The following is an 18304-nucleotide window of genomic DNA, read 5'->3' as shown; positions in this document are numbered from 1 at the left end:
ATGAAATATATGTTTGTATGATATTATATTCTTAATATTAGTAGACAATAAAAATTAATACAATTTTTAAAACATTTTATTCTATTCAAAATACCAGCCAACAAATATTTTTGATCTGCAATTCAAATCTGAACCGCGTGATCTGGAGTCAACCATTCTTGGTAGCCTGCCCAGCTGATATAATTGTTACAACTTTGGCCGATAGATAGCGCAATCGGCAGTTTCAATCAGACGACCGGTATTTAGGTTTTAGATTTTAGGTTATGTTGTTAGGAAACATTGTCACCAATATGTAAGTTATTAGAATGATTCAATTTGAAGTTTCTATAAAAAAATGTAGATGGAGGAAAAATGTTGTGTACATCACGAGCGAAAAATACTTTTTCTCCCTCAGGAAAATTGTTGCCCTCGGCTTCGCCTCGGGCTTCAAACTTTTTCCCACAGGGAGAAAAAGTCGTACTTTTCACTCTAGATATACAAATAACTATTTCAGTTTTTAGCTCAATTCTTTCTTCTATTATAGTATAGAAAATAGATAGATGGATGAGAATTATTCCAAAGGAGTCATCAATTAGAAAAATGATAAATGAGTGGGTGATATTATATTAAAACAAAATAAATAAAATCTTGATTCATTTTCAAGGTCACCCACAACAGCAGACGCACACAGTCATGGTGGAGGGTTCCTCATCATCATTACATCATCATCATCATAGAAATCATCGTAGTGATGCAGGTGAGTAAATTGATGTAGAAGAAAAAACAAAATTGTTCTCAGTTGAATTCAATTTGTTATTGAATTTACATTCGGCGAAATGCTTCATATACAGAGTGAGACATGTATGAGTGTTTACATTCAAAATATTTGAGTTACAACCCCTCATTTCTTTGAAAACTAAAACTTCAACCAGCCGCCATTTTGGATACAAGTATCATAGAACCTTTCAATGGATGTTATCTTTCTTGTTCTAAAAAGGTCTTTAAAATGATCTACCACACAATGGGTGTTTACATTTGAAGTATTCTATCTAAACCCCTAGGTCACCCCCTTATGAGGGGTTGAAATTCAGTTGTACGTCAAAGGTTAGAGTATTCGACCAATAACTTATCCTGAAAGTTACAGTATTATATCTACAACAGTTTCCAATTTATTGAAGGGTTAACATACATATGAATTAATCTGTATTAGTAAAACTACATTACAACTTAAATCAATCTCTATATTTATAAAAGCGAAATGGCACTCACTGACTGACTGACTGACTCACTCACTCACTCACTCACTCGCAGAACTAAAAATCTACCGGACCAAAAACGTTCAAATTTGGTAGGTATGTTCAGTTGGCCCTTTAGAGGCGCACTAAGAAATCTTTTGGCAATATTTTAACTCTAAGGGTTGTTTTTAATGGTTTAAAGTTCGTCTATTAGCATGTATATTCTTCTTATTCTCTCAATTATTATTGAAAAATTTCCATATCATATGTTACTATATAACTATAATCTAGAGAGAGTACCTCTTCAAAACAGTCGTTAACTGGCAACTAAATTAATAATTTTGTCAGGTTGGCATTAAGTTGAGTTGACTTTGTTAGGTTGGCACCAAGTTGAAGATTTAAATGCATTTATCGCGGAAAAATTGATTGGGCACTGCTACTTCAATCCTGGGAATATTATATTACTAGCCGTCAGGCTCGCTTCGCTCGCCATATCCGTTTAGCCAGACGTTTAGTCTGGACACCCGACTAGATTGTTCTAACATATGATAAAAATGCTCAAATGAAAAATGTAGGCGAGCCAAGCGAGCCTGCTGATCTCATTCTTGGACGATCCGCCCCCTGGCTAGACGGATATGGCAAGCGAGGCGAGCCTGACGGCTAGTAATGCATAAATCTCAACCTATATCATTCAATATAATATCATAGAGGAACAATAGCATAAGTAGATATCCCATGGTATAGGGCGTTAATGTCGCAACTTTTACTGTTATCTCAAGCCTACAGTGCACGTAGTTCTTTCCCGTAAAGCTTTATAGCGCTGGTAGTCTCTCATATTGTGCCTTTCATACACTCTTACCCGGTCAAAACAGTAAAAATCGACAACAATAGACAGTAATCGGCTTGAGATAACAGTAAAAGTTGCGACATAAATTCCCAATACCATGGGATATCTACTTACGCTATTATTTCTCTATGATAATATTCACTCACGGCTATTCTTCATTTACTGTCTTTTGTAATGTATTCTGTATTTCTCTTCATATTCATCACTCTCTCTCTCTCTCATTTACTGTCTTAGAAGACGACGAGGACGACGATGTGCCTCCCTCGCTGGGGCCGATTCGCATCCGAAACCTGGAGGATCTGATTCGCCAGTTGGAGCATCATAGCCGCCACATGAGTCCGTCCGGATCCGAGGATATCCGCATGTCTGAGACAGAAGCCGATCGCAACTATCGGCTCGACGCCCAGTCTGGGTTAGTCCTAAAATGAGATATCATAGAATATTATTTGTTATTGTCCAGATCCACTAGATCTACCCCCTCCTACTCTACTTCCTACTCCTCCTCCTCCTCTTGCTCATCCTCCTTCTCCTCCTCCTTCTCCTCCTCCTTTTCTTCCTTTTCTCCTTCTCCTCCTCCTCCTTCTCCTCTTTCTCCTCCTCCTCCTTCTCCTCTTTCTCCTCCTTCTCCTTCTTCTCCTCCTTCTCCTCCTTCCCCTCCTTCTCCTCCTTCACCTCCTTCTCCTTCTTCTCCTCCTCCTTCTCCTCCTTCTCCCTCTTCTTATTCTTCTCCTCCTTCTCCTCCTTCCACTCTTTCTCCTCCTCCTCCTCCTCCTCCTCCTCCTCCTTCTCCTTCTTCCCCTTTTCATCCTTCTCCTCCTTCTCCCTCTTCTCACTCACCACCATCTTCTCCCTTTTCTCACTCACCATCATCTTCTCTCCCCTCATACACCACCACCCCCTCCACCCACTCCTCCTCTACAACAACTTTCTCCCCCTCCTCATCCTCCTCCTCCTCCTCCTCCTCCTCCTCCTCCTCCTCCTCATCCTCCTCCTCCTCCACCACCCCTTGTCCCTCCAGTCTGGATAAGTAAAATTGGTTTATAGTTTTGGAGATTTATGCTATCTATATTCTCCTCCTCCGGCCACTCATCCTCCTCCTCCTCCTCTCCCTTTTCTCCTCTGACACATCCCCCTCCTCTTCCTTCTTCTCTTCGTCCTCCTCCTCCTCCTTCTCATCCACCACGTCCTACTCCTCCACCTCCACCTTCGACTCTTCACCGACCTGTAGATCGAAAGGTTGGATGAAAATTGTTTCAATATTTTATATCAAACATGTAATGTAATATAATTTCCAATGATTTTTATATTATTACTCAAATTTAAAATCATATGAAATAATAGTGTAATGTATTCTACAATATTAAATGAACTCACCATTAATGTGGAAAAATAGAACTAGTCGGCTAAGTTTTGAAAAATTTATTGTTTTCCGATCTATAAACTTCACTCTGTCGATTTACTTCTATGTGTTTGAATTGTACTACCAGTTCTCTCATGATATTATTCATTATACAATTTTTCACTTCTCCAATGGATTGATAACTATAGTATCGTATCAAAAAGTGGTATCGACTATCGAAGTTGAATAACGATACATCGATATTGTTTCGATATATCGATATTATTTTCGATATATCGATATTTCGATACATCGATATTGTTTCGATACTTATATATTGATACTTCAATATTTCGATACTAACTCAATATCAATGCCACCAATCTTATTCATTGTAAATAGTTGCTGAACCAAATAGATGACACTATTCTCTCTATTTTTACTGACACTTATCAACCTTTTTAGGCTAGGCGCACACCAGTTAGTCAAGTCAAGACAAGACATGATCAGACACGTTTAGTCACAATGCCTCACATAGCTGCTTGTGACGCCACTCCCACTGATTAGTCATTGCAATTAGACATGTCTTCTCAAGCATCTATGTGAAGTATTGTGACTGAACGTGTCTGATCATGTCTTGACTAGCTTGTGTGCGCCTACACAATTCCTTGATCATGATTTTGTCAAATATCGATATTTGCTACAGATATCGATATTGTCAAATATCGATATTTGCTACAGATATCGATATTGTCAAATATCGATATTTGCTACAGATATCGATATTTCCACAATCGATAATCGAAATCTTTATGTCCTGTTTCAGGACTCGCAAGTTCTATTTGTGATCCGACGTTGTTGAACTGACTTTACAATTTAACACTAGAGGTAAATTGATTAATAATAGTCATTTTAAAGTTTTTTCTAAACTTTCTCCACTTTTAAACAATTTTCTCATTTTTCAGTTGAAGCTATCACTCATATTCTACTCTGATAAACTTCCATTCACCTGGCAGTATTCCTCATACAATTACAAACGTGTTTCCCATTTAAACAATACTGACAAAGTTTGAACGGAATTTTTATTTCGGTTGCGTGATATAATATCTTCAATATTTTTCTATTTTCTCCTGCATTTTTCATTTTGACTCTGTTTTCAATTCACAACAGTACATCCTTCTTCTCTCCTTATAATCATCTTCTCCTTTAGTGAGGTCCACGTCATAATAAAAGTGTTCGATTAGCAATAGTATTGTTATCCTCGTCTATCATTCAACAAAGCAGATAGAGCAATCTCTCTTTCTCGCTTCGCTCTCTTGCCAGATTATCTTTCAACAATGTAGTATTAATAATTAACTAACAAAATATTGAATCTTGAAATCATTGAAGAATATAATTGCTTGCCCAATAAAATATAATCGATAATTTTAAATGAGAATGAACAGTTAATATTCCATCAATAAACCTGTATCTGCCACCGTCTATAGAAGGCATTGACAGGACAGAGGATCAGCAAATTGATCTCCTATCTCTCTCTTCACTGTCATTATAACGTGAACCTCACTATAACTCTATCAACTGTTCGATGTTCATGTCCTATCCCATTTTTCTCAATATTTCTTTAAAAAAAATTAATTATCACCTCTTTTTCCAGGTTATTGAAGAATCTCAGAGTTTATCCCAAACCTTCATTCTTCATCCCTTTCTCCTATTTTCATGTACTGCCAATTTCATCCTACTATGCTTCAGCTAAACAAACAGTTATTGAAATAATGCTTTGAACTGCTATATTATGCTGTGAATTATCTGCTTTCTCCGGCTTCTATCCTTGTGATTTTCAACAAGTATGATTATATTTACGTCCAGCTTTGATTATATTATTAGATTGCATGAATAGATTGAAATTCCACAATAGTTTGGTTTCACAGATGGTTTGTCGACATCTCAACTTGTTCCATTCAGAATATACACATATATTTATAGTCTGAACAAGACAGGAACTCATAGGAACGGACTGATTGATTAGAAAAAACTACAGTGATAATTTTTGTTCCTATAATAGGCTGTACTATGTTGAGGTTATACTGTATAGCGAAATGTATAATATGTCCATAGAACTGTGATGATTTCATTAATAGTATGACACTGCAATTATTTCATGGCTTGATGATATTCCACAAATATTAGGAAGTAATATCTTTTAAACAGTTGCCACAAGATCTGTGTGGTGAGTCATGGATATATAAATTCGTATAAATCTTATTAAACAAGGTACAGAGCTATTTCTGTTGTTGTTTTAGGATAAAACACTCCATGTTTTTTTACCTTGAACTAAAGATGTTTCATGAGACTTCTGTTGGTTATCCTGCAGACATCCCATCGATAGTCGATTTCTTCCCAGACTGGCACTAGCATTTCAGGTGTAACTTGCTCAACAGCAGCGCAAATCCTTGCTCTAAGTTCAGGTAGAGTGGCTGGCAAAGGAGGTATGTACATCATATCTTTTATGAATCCCAACAATAAAGAATCCAACAGTGTTAGGTCTGGGAATCGAGGGAGTCATGCTATTGGCCAATTACGGCCAACCCACTGGTTTGGAGAGTGGACATTGAGAAAATCCCAGATGTCAGTCAGATAGTGTGATGGTGTGCCATCTTGCATACAGAAAACATTTCCTTCTCGGTCATCCTCATTGATCTGTGGTATACTATCAAGGTATACTATGCCGTTTTTCAAACCAGAACATATAGCTAGCATGCTCGGGTCCAGTAAAGTGTTGCTAGCACTTGTGCGGTGTGACCTGGCACTAGAAGACTCTGTGAGTCAAAACTTGGAGTGTTTTCCTTCAAAACAACACCAAAACCAGCTCTGTACCTTGTCCAATAAGATTTATATGAATATTCAAAGTTGTAAAGTCCTTTTTGTGTCACCCAGTATTATATTTCAATGACACTATTCATTGCAATGGAGACATTTTCCCTGACCATTCACTTTCTGTCCTGTCCCACAGTCGTATGCGTGGACGAGCCTCGCTCGAAGAGGACACACACGACCCGCCCTCCCGCTTCACGTACGGCCGCTACCGGCAGCCGTCAGCGATGGGTGGAGCGGCAGGGGGTGGAGCCTCGTCAACAGGAGGCGGAGCGTCGAACTTCAGCCACGCCCACTCGGTATTGGGAGGCGGGGTCTCGGTGGGAGGGGGCGGAGCCTCGAACTTTGGCCACTCCCACTCGCCGCTATCCGCCCACCACCACCACCACCACATGTTGCGAGGCGATGGAGGAGGAGAGGAGGAGGGCATATATGAGAGTGCCGATCCACCGTCGAGGCATCACAGAGGAGGAGGCGATAATACGCCCGACAGCGAGAGGTGAATATCAATTATTATTAGATACAAATATTGAGACATGACCATCAAGATAATGATTTCACGATTTAATAGATGGATAGTAATCCATACATAATATTTCTATTGTCAGGGGAAAAAACATGGCACTATCCTCACAAGAAAAGAGTTGTCAAGAAAAATTGAAATTTTATGCTTATAATTTATAAAATTCAATGTAGCCATGATACATTTTTGTATACTTGTCTGGAAACAGATTGAATTGGAACAAGAGGATATTTTAAAATATTATGAAATGAAAAAATGATTCCAGCAATTAAACTCCAATAACATCAGGTTAATAGGAGAAAAACTATGGAATTTCAATCTTCATGGGATTGAATGGATTGGAGAACTACTTCTTATAGAAAATTTTCCTTATATGAGGCTTTACCCGATGTCAAATTAGGCTTCTTATCAGGATCATTCAGCTATTAAAAATATATCTACTTGTATTGAATTAAATTTGAAATTTTCCTAGATTCATCATTGCAGTACCTTTTTTGAAGTTTTTGAAAATGTGTTTTGTCTAGACTAGTGTTGTTTTCGCTTATTAGTTTCTGTCTTTGAATTTCATGACATTCAATAACTAATAACTGCATAAAAGCAGTGATTTTTGATTTTTTGAAGAATAATAGCTTTCTTTATTAGGTTCTATACTAATCAAACAAGTTTTTTTTTCACAAATTGTGTGAAAGTTCATGTGGTTTATCACTAACTATTCCAAGAGTTTTTTAACCAGATCACTCCCTTGTTATCGGATGGGCACGTTAATTGTCGGTCCCGGCTGAAGTATGACAGTCGTAAGGCCCATTGACGGCTTAAATTATATATTCAGGCGGTGGGACCTTCCCGCAAGGGACTCCCCACCAACAAAAGCCATACGAATTTACTTTTACTAACTATTCCATCACTAGAGCTACCACAATTACCACATCTGTGATTTCGTGCTCTTCCCTCCAAATATACTACATCTTACATAAATTGAGGATTTTTTGTCTCTACTCCAAAACGTGATTGTAGTGCAGCCATGTCGGATTTATCCATCAATGTTTGAATAGATAGACAAACGAATTAATAAATAAATGAATGTCTTACAACCAATATCAATTTTGTAGTGAAAAAAAATAATAGCTCATAGTCAAAACTAGTCGATCTATGTTCTTTAGTCATTATGCTCTTGCATTTTCTTCCTTTTTCATAAATAATTGAAAAAAAAGATGAAAAATCAATTGCAATCATAATAATCTCACATAAATTCTTTCCTCATTCACAATACTGGAAACACATTACATGTTTGAAATATGAATTCATTCCTTCTCATAGACAGAACGTAAAATAGAGAGTATAGAGTATTGAATGAAAAAGACTAAGAAATTGTCAAAAAACCACTGATTTATTGATAATTAGAAAGACCGGTTTCGGTTTTCGCTTAACCAAAACCGGTCTTTCTAATTATCAATAAATCAGTGGTTTTTTGACAATTTCTTAGTATTTTCATTCAATATGAATAATTACCACAATATCAACTTATCAACTACACAAAAAGTATAGAGTATCTGGAATAATAACATTGTGATAGTATAGGTTATAGCTCCATACATATATTTCCAGTTCTCAGTTATGGAGTAGCCTAGCCTTTCGTTCATAATTGATTTTATTATTTTGAATTATCATATCCCTCGAATACTGAATCTTCACTTATCATTTGTTTTATTTTTGAGTTCCAGTCTAGTTTCATTAGATTTTTGTTCGAGTTTCTAGGGGAATAGATTCCCAGTTCCAGTCTAGTTCCATTAGATTTTTGTTCGAATTTCTAGGGGAATGAATTTCTCATTCATAATCCTTTGAAAGCTTACAGCTCATAAAATAGCCCTTACAGCACATTTTTGCTTTATGGAAATTTTTTAACAGCACTTTGCTTTTTTCTCATTCATGATCATTTAAAAGCTTACAGTTCATAAGATAGTTATTACAGCCAATTTTTGCTTTTTGTGGATTTTTCAACAGCACTTAAAAGCATAAAGCTGATATTGTTTCAATCAGTATCAGTGAGTCTATTATAGTGGGTTCTCTTGTATATTACGCTTTAATATTTATTTATTTATTTATTTATTTATTTATTTATCTATTTATTTATTTATTTATTTAATTGAACTTCACAAATCATGATTACAATATAATATGATTGGGAGAAGACAACAGGCATAGCCCAAAACTGTCTTCTCCCAAATTTTTAAAAAATAAAAGTTTCAAAAAGAATGAGGTTATGACTCACTTCTCACTTCAAAAGTCCAATTTCCACTCCAAAACTAATGACTAAACTACAAATTTTAAATTTTGATCTTCAAACACTAATTAAAACCAAAAATATTCTACTAAAATCTCTACAAATTTGAAATTTTTTAGTAATTTTGCAAAATTTTGAGCCAAAAAAGAATCACAAATTCACTATTAGCACAGTAATTACTATTAGTAAATATTATTAGTAATATTCACTATTAGTCAATTAATATCTCTCCTAGAATAGACATATAGTTTTCGAAGTACAATTTCTCTCCTAGTATAGTCAGCTTTTTTGACTACCCTGAGTTTTCATCAGTTTAGTTTTGAGATTTTTAGTTGCCATTTTTTTAACATTTCTGGCTTTCTCCAGTCTCATGCACTTATAGACAGATATAGAGCAGGGGACTATTTCATGGAGATTTGGAAGTCCTTTAAAACAGGTACAGCTAATAGTTGAAGAGTTTTAAGAGAATCATTTTTGAAGAAATACAAAGAAAAATCTGAATTTTCACTCACTTTAAAATTATATTTTGAACTACTGGTGTAGTAAGATTCAATTTTGTCACTATTCCCTTTAAATCATATCAATGCTGTCAATTTCAAGTGAATCCGTTATAGATTTACTTCTAAATATAATAGTCAATTGGCCTAAATGTGTAAGCCCGGTTGCACAACAGCCGGTTAAATTTTAACCGTGATTAATTTCATGAGAACCAATCAGAGAAGGCGGTTTTGATAAGATGGCTTCTCTGATTGGTTCTCGTGGAATTAATCACGGTTGAAATTGTATTTTAGGAATAATTGACAAATTCAAGGAGAAAGAAATATCTTGGCATAACTGGATTTGAATCTCTTGCTTATGGAATCCATAAATCTCTATGGAACAGGCCTCTGTAGCTCTAGTTCCATGCACACTTTTTGTGTATACATACTTTGCCAAACAATAGAAAAAATTATTGAAATAACAATAATTAGTAATGCCAATGTCCGTTTCCACAGTCACCAATATTGTCAGCTAACATTTATAGTGAGATAAGCGTTTTAATGGCAGTGGAGAAAGATAGGAGAAAAACGTTACAGAACCCTAGTCTTGTCAATGCCTTCTATAGACGGTAGCTGATACAGGTTTATTGATGTAATATAACTGTTCATTCTCGTTTAAAATATTCAATTTTATTTTTTAAGCGAAAAATTATAGTTTTTGATAATTTCATAATGGATTAACATGATTAAGATTAGATATTTTGTTAATTCTACATTGTTAAAAGACGATCTGGCAACAGAGTAAAGCAAAAAGAGTTGGCACTATCCGCTTTGTTGAATGATAGACAAGGATATCAATACCATTGCTAATCAAACACTGCCATTATAACGAGAGCCTCACCATATCTGTCAACACTCAGAATAATATTGTCCTCCTATTGGCTGAGAATCAGCTGTTGTGAGAAATAGCAAGCTTGTCCTCTCATTGACTCATTCCCACAACAGCTGGTTGGTTCTCAGCCAATTAGAGGACAATACTGATTGTCAGCTGATATCCAGCGTTTGACAGTTATAGTGAGGTCCACGTTATAATGACAGTGTTTGATTAACAATGGTATTGCTATCCCTGTCTATCATTCAACAAAGCGAATAGCGCTCTCTCATTCTCGCTTTGCTCTTTTGCCAGATCGTCTTTTAACAATGTAGAATTGATAATTAATTAACAAAATATTTCATCTTTATTATAAAATTATTGAAAGATATGATTTCTTGCTTTATGAAATATGATTGATAATTTTAAATGAGAATGAACAGTTAATATTACATCAATAAACCTGTATCAGCTACCGTCTACAGAAGGCATTGACAAGAATAAGGTTCTGGAATGTTGTTTTCCCATCTTTCTTCACTGCCATTATAACGTGGACCTCACTACAGGATATGACCTCAAATTGGCTGATTTTCATCAACAGCTGATTTTCAGCCAATCAGAGGACACTATTCTATGTATCATCCGATAGTTTTGATGAGTGTGGAAACAGTAGTAATTCTCAAAAATCTAGCAAAACTAGCAAAAACATTCTCAAGAGAACAGTAATAAAGTCAGCATCCTGATTTGGAATTCTCTCTCTTTCTTTGTTTTGCAAAATTTGGAAGTCCGCAACTGGAGAGATGGCGCGGTAGCAACAGCTCCTATCTCGGGCGACGGACGCCATCATGAAAAACCACTCTTGTACATGTAGAACAGCTGATTGCCAAGGTCACGCTCAACACCGATCAGCTGTTGCTTTGTTTCTGCTCAAAACAGCTGTTTCTCAAGGTCACACTTGACCGGATCACTAGAAGACTGCAAATGTTTGCCAAAACAATCTCAAATCAGCAAATGTTCCCCAAAACAATCTCAAATCAGTTGATAACCAAAGTAATGACAATTTGGATGATCTTCGGAGTTAACATTGATCAGCTGTTGGGTTTTTCAGCTCAAAACAGCTGTTTCCCAAGGTCACACTTGACTGGATCATAAAAAGACTACAAATAATGTTTCCCAAAATAATCTTAAATCAGTTAATTTATTAACAAACCTTTGACAATGTGAATGACCTCAGAGATAACACAGATCATCTGTTGCTTTTTTCCTACTTGAAACAGCTGTTTCTCAAGGTCACAGGTCACCAGATACTGTTGATGATAATGGCTAGAAAGCAACTGATAATAGAAAGTGTCTCAAATCGGCCAATATCAAAGTTTTTATAACATTGATCTACAAGGTCACAGACAAGGTTACCCAAGAATCTGTACATCGGAAAAATTTGCTGATAAACATAGAGAACACATGAATTCACTTCATAATTATACAAGTCTTGACACAACTAAAGATTTCTGGAAGCAGCTCAGAAATATAGTTGAAGATGATTAGTTTTACAACAATACAGAAAATTATCCATAGGCCTAAAGGTGTTGATGAGCCAAATATATGATACAACCTTCAATCAGCTGATTCTCAAGGTGATCATCAATCAGCTGTTCTCTGCATGCATGATCAGCTGTTGCCAAATTTGAAACTTCTCCACCCAAACACCTGAAATGTATGTACTATTTTTTCAAACTTTATGCTTTCTTTCCTCTTTTAAAATTTTTCTACTTTCAATCTTTCACCTTGCTAGGCTTCTACTCTCTTACTTTCTCGTATTATTGTTCACATTGTATCTATATATGAAATAAAGATAAAAACACAAACAATAGTCAATATTGATTATAGTAAAAATCTATTTTTTTAAGAAAATTTTAAAATCTTGTACATATTTCGAGGAACATTTTATGAACCATGATCATCTTCTTGCAATATTTTGTGATAATTGGGAAAAAGTAGTGTAATATTCATCTAATAATTTCTTAATTTTTTCTCTACTCAATTTCTAGTATTACATTCTTATTCTCTGCTTGCCACTGAGTTGTTAACAATTTTCCCATTATTTACAATTCTTATGTACAAGTTTCATTTCATCAAATGTATTGACAATCATATTTATTTTCCATACTCTAGGATAGCACATAGAGAAACAATAGTGTAATAAACAATTATGCTATTGTTTATCTCTTTTCTGTATAGGGCTACTTTTTATAGAAATAGAAAGAAAAATAAAAACTTATATAATTCATAAAGGGTACTAGGATTTTAATTTTTTATTTTCCTTTCTTTGCTATTGTTTCTCTATGAAAGAAGTTTTGTCCACAATAGACTTCCATTTCTACACTTTGATTACAAGTTCTCGAAATGTATTCAAGTAGAAAAATTTCCTCTATGTTTTAACTGGAGTAAGAATATATTATTGAGAATTGGAGATTGAAATACAATTTCCACTAATAATATTATGAATCCTGATAGTTGAATGTCATGACTTTCTTAGATCTCTTCCTTGTTTCCGAGAATATTGATATTTTGTTGAATTTCTTTGGTGATTGAAAATATTTCGTGTTAAAATATTTGATATTTATTATGTGCATGATGAAGTTTAATATCTTTGAAAATTGTTTCCATTTGTTGAATATTAGTTTAGCAGTGGGATTTTCTGGTCCAAAGGGAGATGTCAATCTATTTTATAGAGACAAGTATGTTTCTTCAAAGAATCAATTTGTCATTGGAATAATATTACTGACCTTGGATTTGAAGCAAATACTCAGGGAATTGGCATATTACTATCAGACTCCTTCTATAATCAAGAAATTAACTTCTTATAATATATAATATATCATAATGTAATTGAGCTCCAATTGCAAAGGAGAAGATGAATTAATTTGTTATTTGAATTATTACTGACCTTCGATTTGAAGCAAATACTCAGGGAATAAACATTTTACTATCAGACTCCTTCCATAATAATTAACTCCTTATATATAATAAATCATAATGTAATTGAGCTTCAATTGCAGAGAAGAAGATTAATATTCAGACCTCCATTAGGATGAATTTATGTTCAAAATGACATTGTCAAACAAAGAGATTGACTGATTGATTACACTCACAAAATTACAGGAGATTTTTCAAAATTGGAGATTTATGAGAAAAACATCCCACTGCATAACTGATGTTGACCTAGATGATTGCATTTTTTCTTGCTCTCACATTTGAATGATTCAAATTAGTTCCCTCTTATTTTAAATTTCAAAGTTAACATTTCAAATGTCTTGTTTATTTTCACTGTTTGATTTCAAATTAGACCTAGAATCTCGAATGTGATTCACTTGTTGTAGAACTGAAGAATAATTTTTAAAGGTGCGTACAGATTTTCGCGCTGCGAACATGAGCAATTCACTTTTAATCAGCTGATGCCAAGCTTTTCATATCTGTATCTTACCGTTTCTGTAAAAATACAGATATAGTCAGCTGATTAAAAGTGAATTGCTCATGTTCGCAGCACGTATATCTGTATGCACATTTAGATCCTCATAACACCCTAACTACATGGGTTTGTGAGTCAAACCAGGTCATTCAGCTGATTTGAATTTCCTAGCTGCATTCTGAAACATACACCTGTTCTTCTAAATATTATTCACGAAATAGATACACAAAAAGACTCATACAACAAAGAAGTCTATAATATAATTTCTTTGATAGAATCATTCAAAAGTAGAATGAGCATTTCTTACTCATATATGTGTGTGAACGTATACTGTATGTGACTAATATTGAAATAAGAAATAGAATTATGAATCATAGACAGATAATAAGGTTAATCAGATAGTAACACTTTAATTCATACTTCATCATGGATATCTATCTTGACTATTCCACATCATTTTATGATGGATGAGGAAGATTAATCCCTCAATTACTCATGCACAAGTCTGGTCTTCATGTGAGCCTCATCCTCAGTAGGAAGCCCATGGGTTCTTGGGATCGCCTAGCATCAATTATCGAGTATTCATTTACTTTGATGGATTCCTCCATATAGAACAAACTTTTCTAATAATACAATTATTTCTTGTCTGTCATCAATACACACCTACTTTGATCTGATTTATCAATGGAAGAGAGCCCCAACTTTCCCATTGCTAGTCACAGATAGTATACAGAACACAAATAAGTGATCATACTCTTAGATGCAGCTACCACTATACAGTACAAATACAATAGGTGATGCAAAAATGATTCAATGACCAGTCCAATTCAGATTTGATACAGATTTATCATAGATATTATTATTATTATAAGCATATGGCTTTGAATGGTGGGGAGACGCAAGGGTAGTTCCATCTCGCCATATATAGTCCAAAGTTCCCTAATGAGAAACCGGACACTAAGGTTATAGTCAGCACAATACTTCAAATTTACACTTTTCACTTCGGAATAAAGTTCATTTTGATGTTTTATCATAGATATGTGTCTGGTACAGTGTTAATATTATCTCCATTCATTCAAATGAGAGTATTCATACTTGTTTGGCTCGACTGAGTGGGTATGGTCCCATTAGAATTCATGCAAATAATATTTCCACTCAACTTCCAGACAGATACACTGATAAATTTTTATTTTTTACTGATGTTGTGGTGTAGGAATCCAACATTATTGATTCAGACTGGTCAACATTTTCTCAAATCTGCACCTTTCACCAGTTCATCATTATTTTCATCAGTGTTGCAATTCCAGTAGTGAGTTATATTATGTTGGATTCAAATCTGGAGTAACTGACTCAAGATAATATAATTTTGCATCACATATTGTATTCCACTATAGTTAGTTCACTGAAAGGAGAGACAACAAAATAGAGTTTGCCCCATAGTATGAAAGTATTGATTCATATATAAGTTTAACATAACCTATTCTTGGACAATTTCCATCTAAATTTGGGAGAGGAACTGTTTTGGGCCTCAAGCCTGTTGTTCCTCTCCCAATCATTCATAATTGAGAATGATATTGTATTTATAAATAAGTGAATAAATTAGGATATTAAAATGGGAGTGTGAACATTTTGTTTTTGCCTCTCCTCTCAGTGAACAGACTATAGTGGATCCTGTAACAATTTTGCACAAAACCACCTTCACACAGTTACAATGTACAACAAAAACGGTTGTGTATTCTAGTGATGACTTTATTCAAGCTCAACAAGTGCTAGTCCAGTCGGCTAGTGATCTGCCGCTGCCAGACCCGCCCGCCACCACAAAAGTGGCACCCAAAGCGGGTCACAAAATGGCGTCCGAGGCAGGACACAAAGTGGCGCCCGAAGCGGGACACAAAGTGGCGCCCGATGTGGGACACAAAAGAGAGTACTATCCATCGCCGGAGGACCACAGCGCAGAGTCGTCTCCGGTGGACTCCGACGGCCACGAAGACGATGAAGAGGAGGAGGAGGACGATGACGAGGAGGAGGGGGAGCTGGAGGCAATAGTGCGTCAGATTTCAAGGCCATCTTCTGCCATGGAGGAGGTTAGACGTCATTCTTTGCCGAGTTCTTCACAAGATACTCTCGAATCATCTAGTGCTTCACCTGTGACAGAACAGTCTGCACTCATCAGGCCTAAACGGTATCCAGAATACAAGCACTGATGTCAAGAGGCTCCAGAATTTGTGAGTGATGTCAGATGATGTTCATAAGGAACCTCCAAGATTTGTGATTTGTGAGAAAAAAGTGCTATGTTGTCAGTTTTTTTATGAAATGTCAGTTCACATGGAACTCCCAGAGTATGTGATTTCTCAAAAATATATTATAAGTGTTGATGTCCAAGTGTAATATTTCTATGTGTAAGAAAAATCATCAAAATGCTCTCAAGGATCTATTGTTGAAAGCAATTTTGGTTGATGTTCACAAGAAACCATCATACTTTGTGATTATTCATTAATAAATTCAGTAATATCTGAATTCACCCACTGAACTGGTGATCATTCATGAATATATCCACTGATATCCAAAGTTACCTACTGAACTGGAAAATCAAGTGAAGAAAGCTTATAAGAATTCTAGAGAATCCTCTCATAATAGTGTATTCTTAGATGAAGAGATTTCTTTTGCTAGAAACACATTTTAATCATCAACATTCTCAATTGATGTGATTTGGAGTGATTTCTTCATAAGAAACACTTTTGAATCATCAACATTTTCAATTGAGTATTCCAATTATCGATGTTCCACAAAATGTGTAAGCTCTAGATATTGTTTATTGAAAGGAATATCTACGAATGTCCAATAATCTCCACAAAGACAAAAGTTTGTGATGTTTTGAATGTTTTTGTGTAGATGATATACCAGGAATTATGATGTATATAGATGTCTCATTTATCATACATAAGATACATCCAATTCATATGATGTATTATACTCCAGTGAGTTTGTGAATCTGTGTTGATATTAGAAAAACTATGTGTAAATCTCAACAAATGATGGGAAAAGGGTATTATGTATATGATGATTTTGTGAACCATGGTTTCTATGGTTTACAAGAGTGGAAAACTACTGTCCAAGTCCTCAAAGAATAGGAGTGAATCTTCAAGAGTTCTCTGAAGAAAGTTGTCATTCGATTAGTGTTTTGTGTAAAAACGATTACTGGATTGGTGTTTAACTGTGTAGATGTCTAGTAGGAAGTAATGTTTCATAATATTATGGGAAATGTGGAATCTTATTGGAAGGGTAATTTTATATAGGTGTTGTTTGTGGGAAAATAGAATAACATGTTGGATAACTTCAATTTGATGACATAATCATGTTTTCAAAGTTGATAATAATTGCAAAAAAAATTGGCAGTTTTGCCAATATCGGCTATCTTGCATGATAGCAACTGGAGATTGAAACAGGGTTTGAAATGATGGGAAGAAGGAGAAGAATTGAGTGGAGGAGGAGGAAAAGGGGAAGGATATGATTATGGAGAAGGAGAAGGAGAAGAATGAGAAGGAGTAGGAGAAGAAGGTGAAGAAGGAGAAGAAGGGGAAGAAGGAGGAGGAGAAGGAAAAGGAGAAGGAGAAGAAGATGGAGAGGGAAAAGAAGGAGAGGGAGAAAGAGAAGGTGGAGGAGATGGTGAAGGAGAAGGAGAAGGAGATGGAGATGGTGATGAAGAAGAAGGAGAAGGAGAAGGAGGAGAAGAATGAGAAGGTGGAGGAGAAGGGGATAGAGAAGGAGAAGAAGGAGGAGGAGAAGGAGAAAGAGAAGGAGATGGAGAAGAAGGAGAAGGAGAAAGAGATGAAGATGGAGAAGGAGAAGAAGAAAGAGAAGGAGAAGGAGATGATGGAGAAAAAGAAGGAGAAGGAGAAGGAGATGGAGGAGGAGAAGGAGGAGTAAAAGGAGAATGAGAAGGAGAAAGTGAGTTGATAGGGAGAGTAGGTGTATATGAAAGGAGAAGAGAATGACATCGAGGAGGAATAGTGGTAGAGAAGAAGGGAAGGAGAAAGAGAATAATAATAGAGGAGCAGAGAAAGAGGAGAAGGGAAAGAAGGATGAAGAAAATGATGAAATTGGGAAAGAGATTGAGGATCAGGAGGAAAAGGCAGAAATAGATACAAGAAGAAGAAGGTTGAGGAGTAGGAAAATGAGGAGGGGAAGGAGGATGAGGATGAAAAGGAGGAGGAGGAGTGAAGAAGGCGGATGAGTCGGAGGAGGAGGTGAAGGTGGAGGAGCGGAAGGTTAAGGATAGGAGGAGGAGGAGGGGGATGATGAGGAGGAAGAGGAGGAGAAGGATGAGTAGGAGGAGTAAGAGGAGAACTGGGAGAGAGATGAATGGGAAGGAGTGAGATGATAGTGTGTGGAAGAGGGTTGAAAGGAAGA

General features: G+C 35.7%; 1 protein-coding gene across 1 annotated transcript; it reads left to right on the top strand.

Annotated features, from left to right (window-relative positions):
- The first annotated feature begins 2396 nt into the window (after positions 1 to 2396).
- Positions 2397 to 17455, top strand: LOC120354131. Its single transcript, XM_039440423.1, has 4 exons — positions 2397 to 2473; positions 4227 to 4288; positions 6411 to 6770; positions 15636 to 17455. The coding sequence occupies exons 3-4, from the start codon at positions 6415 to 6417 to the stop codon at positions 16096 to 16098; spliced, it is 819 nt and encodes a 272-aa protein (XP_039296357.1). The 5' UTR covers positions 2397 to 2473; positions 4227 to 4288; positions 6411 to 6414; the 3' UTR covers positions 16099 to 17455.
- Positions 17456 to 18304: the final 849 nt, after the last annotated feature.

Source organism: Nilaparvata lugens, chromosome 14, assembly GCF_014356525.2.
Source record: "Nilaparvata lugens isolate BPH chromosome 14, ASM1435652v1, whole genome shotgun sequence".
NCBI classification, from domain to species: domain Eukaryota; kingdom Metazoa; phylum Arthropoda; class Insecta; order Hemiptera; family Delphacidae; genus Nilaparvata; species Nilaparvata lugens.
Note: the sequence above shows the minus strand (reverse complement) of the source record. Positions and strands in the feature narration are given on the sequence as shown.

Bases quoted from the DNA above. Each gene is read 5' to 3' on its own strand.
- LOC120354131 (XM_039440423.1), top strand. From the start codon at position 6,415: ATGCGTGGACGAGCCTCGCTCGAAGAGGACACACACGACCCGCCCTCC. The intron at 6,771-15,635 runs GTGAATATCAAT...TGTGTATTCTAG, and splicing joins AATACGCCCGACAGCGAGAG to TGATGACTTTATTCAAGCTC.